Source organism: Carlito syrichta, unplaced genomic scaffold (genome assembly GCF_000164805.1).
Source record: "Carlito syrichta isolate Samal-C Ts95f unplaced genomic scaffold, Tarsius_syrichta-2.0.1 Scaffold303741, whole genome shotgun sequence".
NCBI lineage: Eukaryota > Metazoa > Chordata > Mammalia > Primates > Tarsiidae > Carlito > Carlito syrichta.
In genome coordinates this window covers 183,088-197,010 of record NW_007247837.1, presented here as the reverse complement: position 1 = coordinate 197,010, position 13,923 = coordinate 183,088, and the positions used below count along the sequence as shown (strand labels likewise).

The 13,923-nt window shown below is 35.1% G+C and overlaps 1 protein-coding gene across 1 annotated transcript in view; it reads left to right on the top strand.

Moving 5' to 3' along the window:
• The window catches only part of SLCO6A1 (solute carrier organic anion transporter family member 6A1), a 96,045-nt gene that overhangs the window by 62,380 nt on the left and 19,742 nt on the right, over positions 1-13,923 (top strand). Inside the window, exons 8-9 of the mRNA XM_008059168.1 lie at positions 3,506-3,701; positions 12,386-12,539. Coding sequence (XP_008057359.1) covers positions 3,506-3,701; positions 12,386-12,539 — 350 coding nt within the window. The remainder of the gene's footprint in view (positions 1-3,505; positions 3,702-12,385; positions 12,540-13,923) is intronic.

The following is a 13,923-nucleotide window of genomic DNA, read 5'->3' as shown; positions in this document are numbered from 1 at the left end:
TAATTCAGGGTTGGGTATACAAATGTTCATTATGCAGGTACCCTTGTTGATGGGGTTTGCCCCTCCTTCCCCTGGCAGTTTCCCTCAACTGCCAATCCCACCCCTCCTCCCCTGGCAGTTTCCCACTACTGTCAATCCCTTTCTTATAGTGTTATGAAAATTGTTTAAGGTCTGCTTATGAGTGAGAACATATGGACTCTGTTCTTTTTATCTGTGATAGATCACTGAGTATGATCAACTCTAAATCCATCCAAGTTGACATGAAGTCCATATGTTTGTCCTTCTTTATGGCTGCATAATATTCCACTGAGTATGTGTACCATATTTTTTTATCCAGTCCAGCTTCAATGGACAGCATGGTTGGTTCCATGTTTTTGCTATTGTGAATAGAGCTGCAACAAACATGCATGTGCAGGTATCTTTTATGTAGAATGATTTGAGTTCCTCTGGGTATATTCCCAACAGGTGGATTGCTGGGTCATAAGGAAGGTCAATTTCTAGTTCTTTCAGATACCACCACACTGTCTTCCAAAAAGGTTATACTAGTTGCATTCCCAATATCACTGTAGAAGCGTTCCTTTTCCTCCGCATCCTCACCAGCATTTGTCGTTGTTTGTTTTATTAATGATGGCCATTCTTACTGGGGTTAGGTGGTATCTCAATGTGGTTTTGGTTTGCATTTTTCTGATAATGAGTGAAGCTGAGCACTTTTTCATGTGTCTGTTGGCTGCCTGTATATCTTCCTTTGACAAGTGTCTGTTCATGTCTTTTGCCCACTTTTTTAAAGGGACTGTTTATTTTCTTCCTTTCTGTGCATTTGAATTCCTTGTAGATCCTAGATGTTAGGTTATTGTCAGATATACAGTTGGCAAATATTTTTTCCCATTCTGTGGGTTTTCTCCCTGCTCTCTTGATGGTTTCTTTTGCTTTGCAGAAACTCATCAGTTTGATGAGATCCTACTTGTCTATCTTTTATGATATGTGCACCTAAGTTTTGATCAGGAATTGGTTGCCAGTTCCAATTTCCATAAGGGGGTCTTCTGCATATTCTAAGATTCTCATAGTTTGAGGTTTTACATTTAGGTCTTTGATCTATTTAGAGATAATTTTTGTGTATGGTGATTGGTAGGGGTGCTGTTTCAATCTTCTGAATGTGATCAGTCAGTTTTCCCAGCACCATTTACTGAACAGGGCCTCCTTTTCCCAGTGGTTTTTGTTGGAGGCTTCGTCAAAATTGAATTGGTTGAAAAATTGAGGCTTTGCTTCTGGAATCTCCATCCTGCTCATTGGTCTATATGCCTGTTCTTGTACCAATATCAGGCTGTTTTGTTTATGGTAGCATTATAGTACAGTTTAAAGTCTGGAAGTGTGATACCTCCTGCTTTGTTCCTTTTGCTAAGGATTGTTTTGGCTATTCATGGTCATTTCTATTTCCATATGAATTTCTGTATTGTCATTTCCAGGTCTGAGAGGAATGATGTTGGTAATTTAATGGGTATCGAGTTGAATCAGTAGATTGCCTTTGGTAGGATGGACATCTTAACAATGTTGATTCTTCCTATCCATGAGCATGGAATATTTTTTCCATTTGTTTGTGTCTTAGATTTCTTTGAGCAATGTTTTATACTTCCCATTGTAAAGGTCTTTCACTTCTCTGGTTAGGAAGATGCTGAGGTATTTCTTTTGTGTGTGTGGCTATTGTGAATGGAATTGTGCTTTTTATTTGGTTCTCTGCCTGCTTGTTGTTGGTGTATAAGAATGAAAACTGTCTTTTGCACATTTATTTTCTACCTTGAGATTTTGCAAAAGTCCTCTATCAGCACAAGTAGGTTTTTTACAGATTCTTTTGAATTTTCGAGGTATAGGATCATATCGTCAGCAAAGAGAGATAACTTGACTTCCTCTTTTCCTATTTAGATACCCCTGATTTCCTTCTCTTGTCTAATTGCCCTAGCTAGGACTTCCAACACAATGTTGAACAAGAGGAGTGAGAGTGGGCAGCCTTATCTTGTTCCAGTTTTCAGGGGAAGTGTTTCCAGTTTCTGCCCATTTAGCAATTTGTTAGCAATGGGTTTATCGTAGATGGCACTTACTATTTTGAGGTATGTTCCTTCTATACATAGGTGTTTGAGGGTTTTCATCAAGAAGGGATGCTGGATTTTATCAAAAGCTTTTTCTACATCTAATAATAAAATCATATGGTTCTTGTTTTTACATCTGTTGATGTATGTAATTACATTTATGGTCTTGCGATTGTTAAACAAGTCCTGCATCCTGGGGATGAGGCCTACTTGGTCATGGTGGGTGATATTTGAGATGTGTTTTTGGATCCAATTTGCTAGAATCTTGTGGAGGATTTTTGTATCTATGTTCATAAGGGATATTGGCCTGTAGTTCTCTTTTTTTGGTTGTATCTTTACCCAGATTGGGTATCAGTGGGATGCTAGCTTCGTAAAATGATTTGGGGAGAATTCCATCTTTCTCAATTGCCTGGAATACTTTCAATAGGATTGATATTAGCTCCTCTTTGTTCATTTTGTAGAATTCTGCTGGAAAGTCATCCGGTCTAGGGTTTTTCTTCTTTTTTTTCATAGGTAGTTTTCTTATGACAGAGTCAACTTCCTGGATTGTTATTGGTCTATTAGTATCTCAATGTCTTCTTGTTTCAACCTGGGGAGGTTGTGTGATGTCAGAAAGTCCTCCATTTCATTTAGGTTATCAAGTTTGTTTCCATATACATGTACACAGTAAACTCTAATAATCTTTTGTATTTCTTCGGAGTCAGTTGTGATTCTATTTTTTCTTCTATATTCCTATTTAAGTCTAGGAATGTTTGGAGCAAAGGGGATAGCATCAATGTATTAACTTACTGTGCTATTTTATCTTATTATTTTCTAACTATATTTCTTCTCTTTCTCCTTCTCCTCATTTTTCTGCTTCTTTTTGTTGCCTGTTTCTACTTTCTTATGATTAAATAGAAAACCATGTCATGTAATGACTATTCTGGAGTCTCACTTTGTTGTGGAATTATAAATTGACACATCCATTCAAAGAACCAATGAGTAGCTTGGTTCAATTCTTGTTAACAGATCTCTGAATTCTTGCTGCTATAATCATGTCTCTTGTAATAAGCTATAAATCCAGGGAGCTTGCTGATAATAGTGCTTGATAAGATAGTTCTCATCTTCTGTTTTGCATGGATTAAGCTCCTGGTTTGTCCTAGATGTCATTACTACAAAGCAGTTGAACTTCACCATCACTACCCTAAAGTTCAGTAGACCTATGATTTCATTGCCACTCACAGGTTTGTGTATTCTCTTAAGGTTTAGGTTTGCTGAAATATCAATATTTAGCATGCCTTTAAGTTTTCTCTCTATTTTTTAATTTAAATGTATGTTTGCTATATGTTTAGAGCAGAGGGAATTGTATTAATATATGAAATATTTTTACTGTTTTCTGATTATTTTTAACTGCATTTTTCTCTTTCTTTCTTTTTTTTTTTTAGGACTTGTTTTATTTCCAGGAAGTGTATTTGGCCACCTTCTGGGAGGTGTCATTGTTTCCATGTTAAAAATGTCTTGTAAAGCCCTTATGAGATTTATAATGATTACATCTACTATATCACTTATACCACTGGGGTTCACAATTTTTATACACTGTAATCCAGTACAGTTTGCTGGGATCAATGAAAATTATGATGGGTAAATATAATCTTGTATATTAGATATTTTACATCAAAATTCAACAGCACATTTTTCAGTTAATTATTTTTTTTTCCAGTATCCTTTGTATGTTCATATCACTATTGGAATTATTGCACATATAAAAAATATAGAGCATAGTTTCAGCTTTCTTCGAAAGGCACAAATATTGCAATGATATTTCTGATATGACTATTCATACATTCATAAAAGAAAAAAGCACCTTGAAATGACTCAGAAAAGTTTTATATTAATGTGGGTATCAACTAGGAAACAATATTAACTATGCACAACCAGTCTTACCTTGTGCTTCTGAATTGTTTTGATGGACTTCTTATAGACATCAAAGAATGGAACTGAAGTACATCTGAAGGCAAGCATGGATATATCTCCTATAAGCTAAACATGCAAAACTTCAAAGGGCTAGGCCAAGCTTGGATATTAACTACTGGGAAACAAAACTAGATTTGAAAACCTAGGAAGAGAGCAAGTAAAATAAGAAAATAAACCTTCTACTTTCAACTAAAATAGATTAGCTTGTGGCAGACAAATGATGCCACTGGAAACAACTAGAAACATTGAATAAAGTATTAAAAGATTTGGTTAAAGGCATCAGAGAGTTATTTAGGCAACTAGGAATATAAAGGCCAAGTAGACAAAGGCCAGAGTAGAGAAAGACGAATCGTGGAGAGAAGAGGCAACATTTTGCAACTACAGCAGGATATTTGCTGATTCTGGATATTGACAAGAAGCTAAGAATTTGGGCAAAGGTTTTGGGCAAAGAACATCTAGTAAGATGACAAAAATTCTGCACAATACATATCTTGACAAACATATGAGTCTAAAGAGCCAAAAACTGGGCCATCAGGAAGCCACGGTATCAGTGAGAAGAGAGAGGTAGGCAAAGGATGCAATACTCTATTGAATTTTGACTCAATATATTTGCTGAATTATGAAGGTGGGAGGCTCTGATATCAGGCTTGAAAAACATGAAAATCAGGGAAGAATTCCAGCCATATTGTGACATGCTACAGATAGAAGACAGAGTTTATAATGTGCTAGGAAGAACCTTGGTGAGCATGACATTTTCTCCATTAGTATCTGTATAAGGGTAAGACCTAGTAGTTTCTAAAGAACTATGACATGGCCAGGAGTTAATTTTGTTTTTGATTAGTTTCCTGTATAGTCAACCAACAGTCTATCTCATAAAGAAAGATAATATGGGTCAAGGTTGTAAAATGTAAATGATTTGTGAACTTGAATTTAGTAGCAGTAAGAACAATCCAACAGGAAACACACAAAAAATAGAATTAATAAAAATGAGTAAAGCATCAGTGAATTGAACAACTTCAGGAGGCCACCTATATGTGTAGCTGAGGTCTCCAACCAAATAAATGATTTGGAGGAAGAAAAAATATTTCAAGGTATTATAGTCAAAATTTTTCAAATTTCATATAAACTATGAAACTACAGACTTAAAAAAAAAAAAAAAACTCAGCAAATCTTTGGTACCAAAAAAAAGAAGAAGAAGAAAATTACACCATGTCACATTATAATCAAATTACTCAAAACAAGTTTTAAAAAGAAAATCTAGAAATTAGCAAGAGACAGGGAAAAATACTTTAAATATAAAGGATCAGCATTAAGAGTTAACAGCAGATTTTTAACAGAAGCAAATACAGGTAAGAAGACAGCAGAATACTATTTTTAAAGTTCTAAAAGAAAAAAAATCAATTCGGAGTTCTATATGAAACAAGAATATGTGTCAAAAATGAAGGGAAATCATCTTAAGACATAAAAAATGTGAGTAAATTTTGACCAATAGACTTTTACTACATGAACTATTAAAGAAAATCTTTCAAGCAGGGATAAAATGATACCAGAAGAAATATAAATCTTTTTCTCTTTTTCTTTTATTTTAAAGATGTGGGATACAATTCAGGGCTAGATATACAAATGTTAATTACATAGGTACCTTTGTTGATGAGTTGTGCCTCTCCCTCCCCTAGCAGTTTCCCTTAACTACCAGTCCCACCCCTCCTCCCCCAACCCCGGCAGTTTCCCACTACTGACAATCCCTTTCTTATAGTATTATGATAATTGTTCAAGGTACCCTTATGAGTGAGAACATATGGTACTCTGTTCTTTGTTTCTGTGATAGATCACTGAGTATGAGCGACTCTAAATCTACCCAAGTTGCCATGAAGTCCATATGTTTGTCCTTTTTTATGTCTGTATAATATTCCATTGTGTATATGTACCACATTTTTAAAAATCCAGTCCAGCCTCAATGGACAGCATTGTTGGTTCCATGTTTTTGCTATTGTGAATAGAGCTGCAACAAACGTGTGTCCAGGTATCTTTTTTGTAGAATGATTTGGGTTCTCTGAGTATATTCCAAATCAGGGGATTGCTGGGTTATATGAGTTCTTTCAGAAATCGCCACACTGTCTTCCAACGAGGTTGCACTAGTTTGCATTCCCACCAGCAGTGTAGAAGCATTCCTTTTCCTCCACATCCTTGCCAGCACCTGTTGTTGTTTGTTTTATTAATGATGGTCATTCTTATTGGGATTAGGTGGTATCTCAATGTGGTTTTGATTTGCAAGAAATATAAATCTCAACAAAGGAAAGAAGAGGACTGAAAATGATAATTACATGGATAAATATATGTTTTAAAAAATTATTATTCTCTTTAAAAATAATTGTTTAAGACACAATAACATGTAATATGGGTTTACATGAAGTGCTATATTGTTACATGTTGGCAGACTGTGTTTTAAAAATGTATGCTGTAAATCCTGAAGTAACCACTAAGATAACAGAAAGTCACAATTAATAAGCCAACACAAAATTTAAAATAAAATAATACAAAAATATTCATGTATTTCCAAATTAGGCAGAAAAGAAGAAAATTGGCAACAAAGAAGAGATAGGATAAATGAAAAACAAATAAAAAGAGGGTAAATTTAAACGTAAGCATATTAGTATTTGTATTAAATGATCACAGTGTAATACTGAGTGGTCTATCACAGAAACAAAGAACTGAGCATTACATGTTCTCACTCATAAGTGGACCTTGAACAATTATCTTAATACTATAAGAAAAGGATTGGCAAAACTGCCTAGGGGGAGGGGTGAATTGGCAAATCTGCTGGGGTTGGGGGTGGGGAGGGGGCACACCTCATCAAGGGTACCTGTATAATGAACATTTGTATACCTAACCCTGAATTGTATACAATAAAAAAGACCCAGTTATAAATGCTGCATTTAAAAAATGTACTTCAAATATAGACAGTAGTAGATTGAATAGAAAAGGATTGGAAAAGATGTTTTATGTTAATAGTAATCAAAAGAAACCTGGAGAACAATACCAGATCAAGTAGTTTTGATAGCAAAAAATATTATTAGTGGGAATAAAGAAGGTCATTACATAGTGATAAAGCAATCAATTTTTCAAGAATACATAATAATCCCAGACATTTATGAATGGCATTAAAAAGTTTTAAAATATGTAGAACAAAAACTTGTACACTGCAAGAATAAGTAAAGAAATCCACAGGTATAGTTAGATAGTGAATACAAGAAGACTTAACAATGAAAAGAAAAAATAGACCAAAAAATTAGTGATCAGAAGTAGACCAAAAAATTTGTTAGAGCGTCACTGCCAACTGACTGTCAATTCTACTAACTGACATTTGTAGAAATGTCCAACATAAAAGAATACAAGTGTACATGTAACAGTTGTACATGTAACAGTTGTCAAGATATACTATATTCTGGGTTTTAAAATAAGTTTCAATAAATGTATATATATATTTCATTTATATAGACTTATGAGTACAGGTGCAATATTGTTACATACATACATTGCATAGTGGTCAATTCAGGGCTTTTAGGATGTCCATGACCTGAATAATGTACATTGTGTCCATTAAGTAATTTCTCATCATCCATTCCCTTCCTATTCCATCTCCTTGGAAGTCTCCATGGTTTACCTTCTCAATCTTGATGTTCGTGTGTACATAATTTTTAGCTCCTACTTGTGAGTGAGAACAAGCAGTATTTGTCTTTCTGTGTCTTACCTGTTTCACTTAAGATAATGACCTCCAGTTCCATGTTGCTGGAAAACAACAACATGAGTTAATTCTTTTTATGGCCAAATAGTATTTGATTTGATTTTGTATCCATACACATATCATCTTTATCTTGTCATCTACTGATAGACACATTGATTTCATAACTTTTCTGTTGTGATTTTGCTGCTACTACTTATGAGTGCAAGCATCTTTTTAATATAGTGATTTTTTTTCCTTTGGGTAGACACCCAGTAATGGGATTGAATGATTGTTCCATTTTTAGTTCTTTGAGAAATCTCCATTCTGTTTTCCATAAGTTGTGCTAATTTACATTTCCAACAACAACATTATAAATGTTTCCTTTTCTACACATCCCCACCAACATCTTCTATTTTTTTGACTTTTTAATAATAGTCATTCTGACTGAGATATCACATTATGATTTTAATTTGTATTTCTCTGATGATTAGTGATGTTGACATTTTGAAATTTTTATGTATTTGCTTGTTTATTTACTTATTTATTCAGAGTCGGAGTCTCATTCTGTTGCCCAGGCTGGAGTGCAGTGACACAATCACGGGTCATCACAGTCTCGACCTGCTAGGCTCAGGCGATCCTTCCACCTTAGCTTCCCAAGTAGCTGGGACTACAGGCACATGTCACCACTAATTTTTAAAATTTTTTTTGTAGAGATGAGGTCTCACGATGTTGCTCAAGCTGGTCTTCAACTCCTGGACTTAAGTGATCCTCTCATCTCTGCTTCCCAAAGTGCTGGGATTGCAAGCGTAAACCACCACACCTGGCCTAAACATTTTTTCATATACTTGCTGGTCATTTGTATGCTTTCTTTTAAAATGCCTATTCATGTCCTTTGTCCCCTTTTTAATCTGATTGTGGGGATATTAGTCCCCTGTCAAAAGCACAGTTTGCAAATATTTTCTCCCATTCTGCAGGTTGTCTTGAACAACCTGTTGATTATTTATTTTGCTGTGCAGAAGCTTTTTAGTTTAGCTAAGTCCTGTTGTCTATTTTTGTTTTGTTGCCTATGCTTTTAAGGTCTGTCATGAATTCTTTGACTAGACCAATGTACAGAATAGTTTTCTTCAGGTTTTCTCATGCTATTTCTATAGTTTCAGGACTTATCATTTAAGTTTTTAATCCACCTTGAGTGGATTTTTGTATATGGTGACAGATAGGGGTCCAGTTTCATTCATCTGCATATGACAATCCAACATTCTCAGCACCGTGTGACCTTTCCCCAATTTATGTCCTTGTCAACTTTGTCCACGATCAGTTGACTGTAAATATATGGCTTTATTTCTGGGTACTCTATTCTGTTTCATTGATTATGTGTATATTTCCTGGTACTACAATGTTTTTGTTACTATAGCCTTGTAATATAAATTGAAGTCAGCAAATGTGATACCTCCAACTTTGTTCTTGTTCTTTATGCTTAGAATTATTTTGACTTTGGGATTTTTTTTTTTTTGGTTTCAATGAATTTTAGGATTTTTTTTCTAATTATGTGCAAAATGATGTAGGAATTGCATTGAATATGAAGATTTGGGGAAGCAGTACAGTAATTTGAACAATATTCATTCATCCAATTTGTGAACATGGGAAGTTTTTCCATTTGTGTCATCTACAATTTTTTAATCAGTGTTTTATAGTTTTTCTTATACAGATATTTCACCTCCCTGTTTAAATATATTTCTGGTTATTTTTATTATTTTTTTACTGTTATTGTAAATGGATTTGCCATTTTGATTTTTTTCTGTGTTGGACTGTTATAGTTGCATAAAAATGCTTCTAATTTTTGTAAGTTGAATTGATAGCATGAAACTTTACCAAATGTATTCATCAAATCTAAGAGTGTTTTGGTGGAGTCTGGATTTTCTAGATACACAAGGTCTGACAAGTTCACAAACTCATCCTAGAAAAAGTGCTACATATTTCATTGCTGAATATCGCTATGGTCACCTTTGAAGTATTTCCCCTGGGAAGCCATGCACCAATGATAGCACCTGGTTCATTGTCAGATCAATTTTGAAACTTTTTCTGAAATGGCCATCAGAATTGTTGTCATATTATCCTTGATGTCCTGAATGTCATCAAAATGTCTTCTTTTCAATATTTCCTTTATCTTTGGGTAAATAAAAAAGTCATTGGGGGCCAGAGCAGGTGAGTAGGGAAGGTGTTTCATTATAGTTATTTGCTTACTGGCTAAAAACTGCCTCATAGATAGTGCTGTGTGAGCTGGAGCACTGTCATGATCCAAGAGCTCCTTTGCATACAACTTTCTCATGCCAAGATTTTCAGTTAAGATTTTCTGTTTCTCTATTGATGTTTATTTGGTCTGCTATGCTTCTTACAGTCAGTCGATGATTTTGATGCACAATTTGACACATTTTTGCAATGTTTTCATCAGTTCTGCTTGGTACCGGCTGTCCTGAGTTCTCATCATCAGTAATGCTTTTTCTCCCCAAGAAAAATGTTTAAACCACGTTTGTCCACTGCCATTTTATTCATGGCATTATCCCTATAAACATGGACTAACATGTCCCTGATTTCACTCCCACTCTTGCCAAGTTTAACAAGAAATTTAATGTTTGTGTGTTGCTCTAATTCAAACTTCGACATTTTTTTTTTTATGACAGCTCTGATGGCCAGTCCAGAAAGAGTTCCAAAATTGCTTTGATGGGTGGATTAGGTACTGGTGTGGGTACATAGCTTCCTAGGGGGAATACTTTGAAGGTGATTGTATTGACATTCAGCAATGAGGCATGTAGCACTTTTTCTAAGATGAGTTCATGAACTTAATTGTCAGACCCCATATAGTTTTAGAATTGTTATATCCTTTTGCTGAATTGATACCTTCTTCAATACATAATAAGCTTCTTTGTACTGTGTTACTGTTTTTGATGAAAAGTCTGTTATGTTTGATATAAAGTATAGTTTGGGTCCTAGGAGTGGATCCCTCATGAATTGGTTGGTACCATCCTTGTGGTAAACTGCTCAGTCTATTGATTTAATGAGATCTGATTGTTAAAAAGAGCCTGGCACTATCCTTCCTCTTTCTTGCTCCCTTTTACTCACCATCTGATGGCTTTTTCTCTTTGCCTTCCTCCATGAGTGGAAGCACCTGGAAACCCTCACCAGAAGCAGATGTTGGCGCTGTGCTTCTTATCCAGATTTCAGAATCATAAGCCAGAATATATGTTTTAATGCTTAATATGTGGAAAATACACAATTCAACTCAAATGGGCAAATAATTTGAATAAGCATTTACCAAATAAATACAATTGAAAAGTAAGCATATGGAAAGATAATTAACATCATTCGTCACTAGCAAAATACATATTAAGAACCAAAATATGAAAAATTACTACAGCCCTGTGAAAATGTCTGAAATTTAAAAAGAGACTACACCAAATGTTGATGAGAAATGTAACAAACAAATGAAACCCTTACACACTGTTTATGGGAATGGAACATATCCCAGCCAGTGTAAAAAACTGTATGATAAAGTTAAATGAACACCGACCATGTGATCCAAATATTCTACTCCTTAATATTTACCCCAAGGATGGAAGCATATGACCATGAAAAGACCATATAAAAACCAGTAGTATGAAAGAAGCCAAGGAAACCATATATACTGTGTAGTTTTATTTTATAAAATCTTAGGAAAATTCAACTAACAAATAGTAACAAAGTAGATCAGTGTATGCCAGAGAGTGGAAGAATTACAAAGCTGCACAAGGAAACTTTTGGGGGTGGTCGTGTTTGTTAGCATGATTGTGGTAATAATTTCATAAGTGTATACATATATGAGGGAGACCCAAAAAAAAACAAAATTATTTTTTGGAGGGCAGGCCTTTTATAGAGCAGGCTTCCCCTGCTAGGTACATGTTCTATGAACCCATTGGCATCAGCGTACCAGCTGAGAGGCTGCATTCAGCATTAGTAAATTTTTTTCCTGGAGATTATTTCAATGCATTTGCCCATTTCATCGTGGGTTGTTTACATGAACGAACCTTCCCCTACCACACTGACTGCTCAGCAGTTTTGAACCAAAAACGGCTTGACCCTTGTGCCCCACCCTCCCTACTCACCTGCTCTCACCCCAGGTGACTTTTGTTTGTTTCCTTGGATGATAAAAGTCCTGAAAGGAAAACATTTTGCTGATACAGAAGAAGTAAAACAAAAAATGGCAGAAGCACTGAAAGGCATCAAAGCTGGAGAATTCAAAAACTGTTTTAAGCAGTGGAAAAAGAATCTCAGCAGTTGCATTGCGTCAAATGGAGAGTACTTTGGAGGTAATCAAATGGAGAGTACTTTGGAGGTAACTGCAGAAGTTTAAACAAGTAAGAATAAATACACAATTATTTATACATAAATTTGGGTCTCCCTGTACTAAAAGGATTTCAAACTGTACACTTCAAATATGTGTCATTTATTGTATATCAGGTAGACTTCAGCAAAGCTGTTAAAGAAGAAATAATTTCAATAAGCCTATTTTTATGAATATCACTGATATCTTGATAAATGCATTAATAATTCTAAAACAATGATAATATAATCACATTCAATCTTGTTTTTGTAGAACAGGCCAGTTGGGAAACCTCATAGCTCCTTGCAATGCGCAGTGTAGATGCTCATCTTCATTTCATTCTTCTATTTGTGGAAGAGATGATATTGAATACTTTTCTCCCTGCTTTGCAGGTTGTACATATCATAAAATATCACACAAACGAAAGGTAATTATTTTTTGTTATGGCTCTTCCTCTCCAATGTGATTTCAACTTAGATGATGTTTCCATCTTACTCCTAGCTCTCTATAAAAGCTTTTTAATACTACACAGCCATAAAAAAGAACAAAATCATGAATTTCGCAGCAACCTGGATGGAACTAGAGTCTATAATACTGAGTGACCTTTCACAGAAACAAAGATCCGAATATCACATGTTCTCACTCATATAATGGACCTTGAACATCCAATGCAATACTATAAGAAAATGACTGACGGTACTGGGAAACTATGGGGGGGGATGGGATTAACAGTAGCAAATATCTGTCTGGGGATGGGAAAACACCTCTTATCAACAGGGTACCTGAATGAAACGTAATTGTACACCTAACCTTTAACTGTACCCCACAAAACCATAATAAAAAATACTGATTAATTAAAAAAAAAAAAAAGAAAATGACTGACAGTGGTGGAAAACTATGGGAGGAGGGAGGGAGATGGGATTAATGGTAGTAAACATCTGTCTGGGGACGGGGAGACACCTCTTATCAATAAGGGTGCCTGAACGAAGCTTATTTGTATACCTAACCCTTAACTGTACCTCACAATATCATAATAAAAAATATTGTTTATAAAAAATAAAATAAAAAAAATAAGAAACTAAAATTTGCTTTATGTTGCCACAATACAAAGGGCTTATAGAAATAGCGAGTAGAGGAGACAGTCATACATTAAAACGTGCCTGTATCTATTATATCATCCCAATTTTGCAGTTTTAAAGCAGTGAAGGGCTATCATTTGCCTCTTGCCATAGCAAAGTTGAAAGAGGCAGCCCAAGGGAAACTTTTGTCTTCCACTTAATGTTGTCTTAGTTCTATGCTACTTATCAGCAGCACCCAATCCCCCCAAAATTTGAACCACAGTCTTTCCCACACCAAGGAGTTCACCAATATTATCCTTTTGGTCACCTTTCACTCATTTTTTTTCCCCTTCTGCTGAGGATTTCAAAATGTTTACTCTGTATCTTCTTGTTGTTTAGCTCTTTCTGCCCCACATGAGCTCATATGTGGAAATTAATCCCATTAGGGTTTACCAGAAATCACCATACATACAAGGCCTTTACAAGTATATTAGACTTTCCAGAAAAGTAACAGAGTTAGAGAAGACTCATAGGGCAGTCACATAAGTGACTTGAAATTAAATATATGTTTTTCTGGTTTTTCCTTTGGCATTGGCCAAGGAAATTGGGACCATTTTAAAACTCCCCTATTTACTCATCTTTGGGGCCATTACCATCAGAAGCCCTATTTTCCTGGGCCTTCCATTACCCACTTAACACTTTTTCTTATTTTGTCATGAAGAACAGTTGACCACTCCACCACTCGTTTGGGTT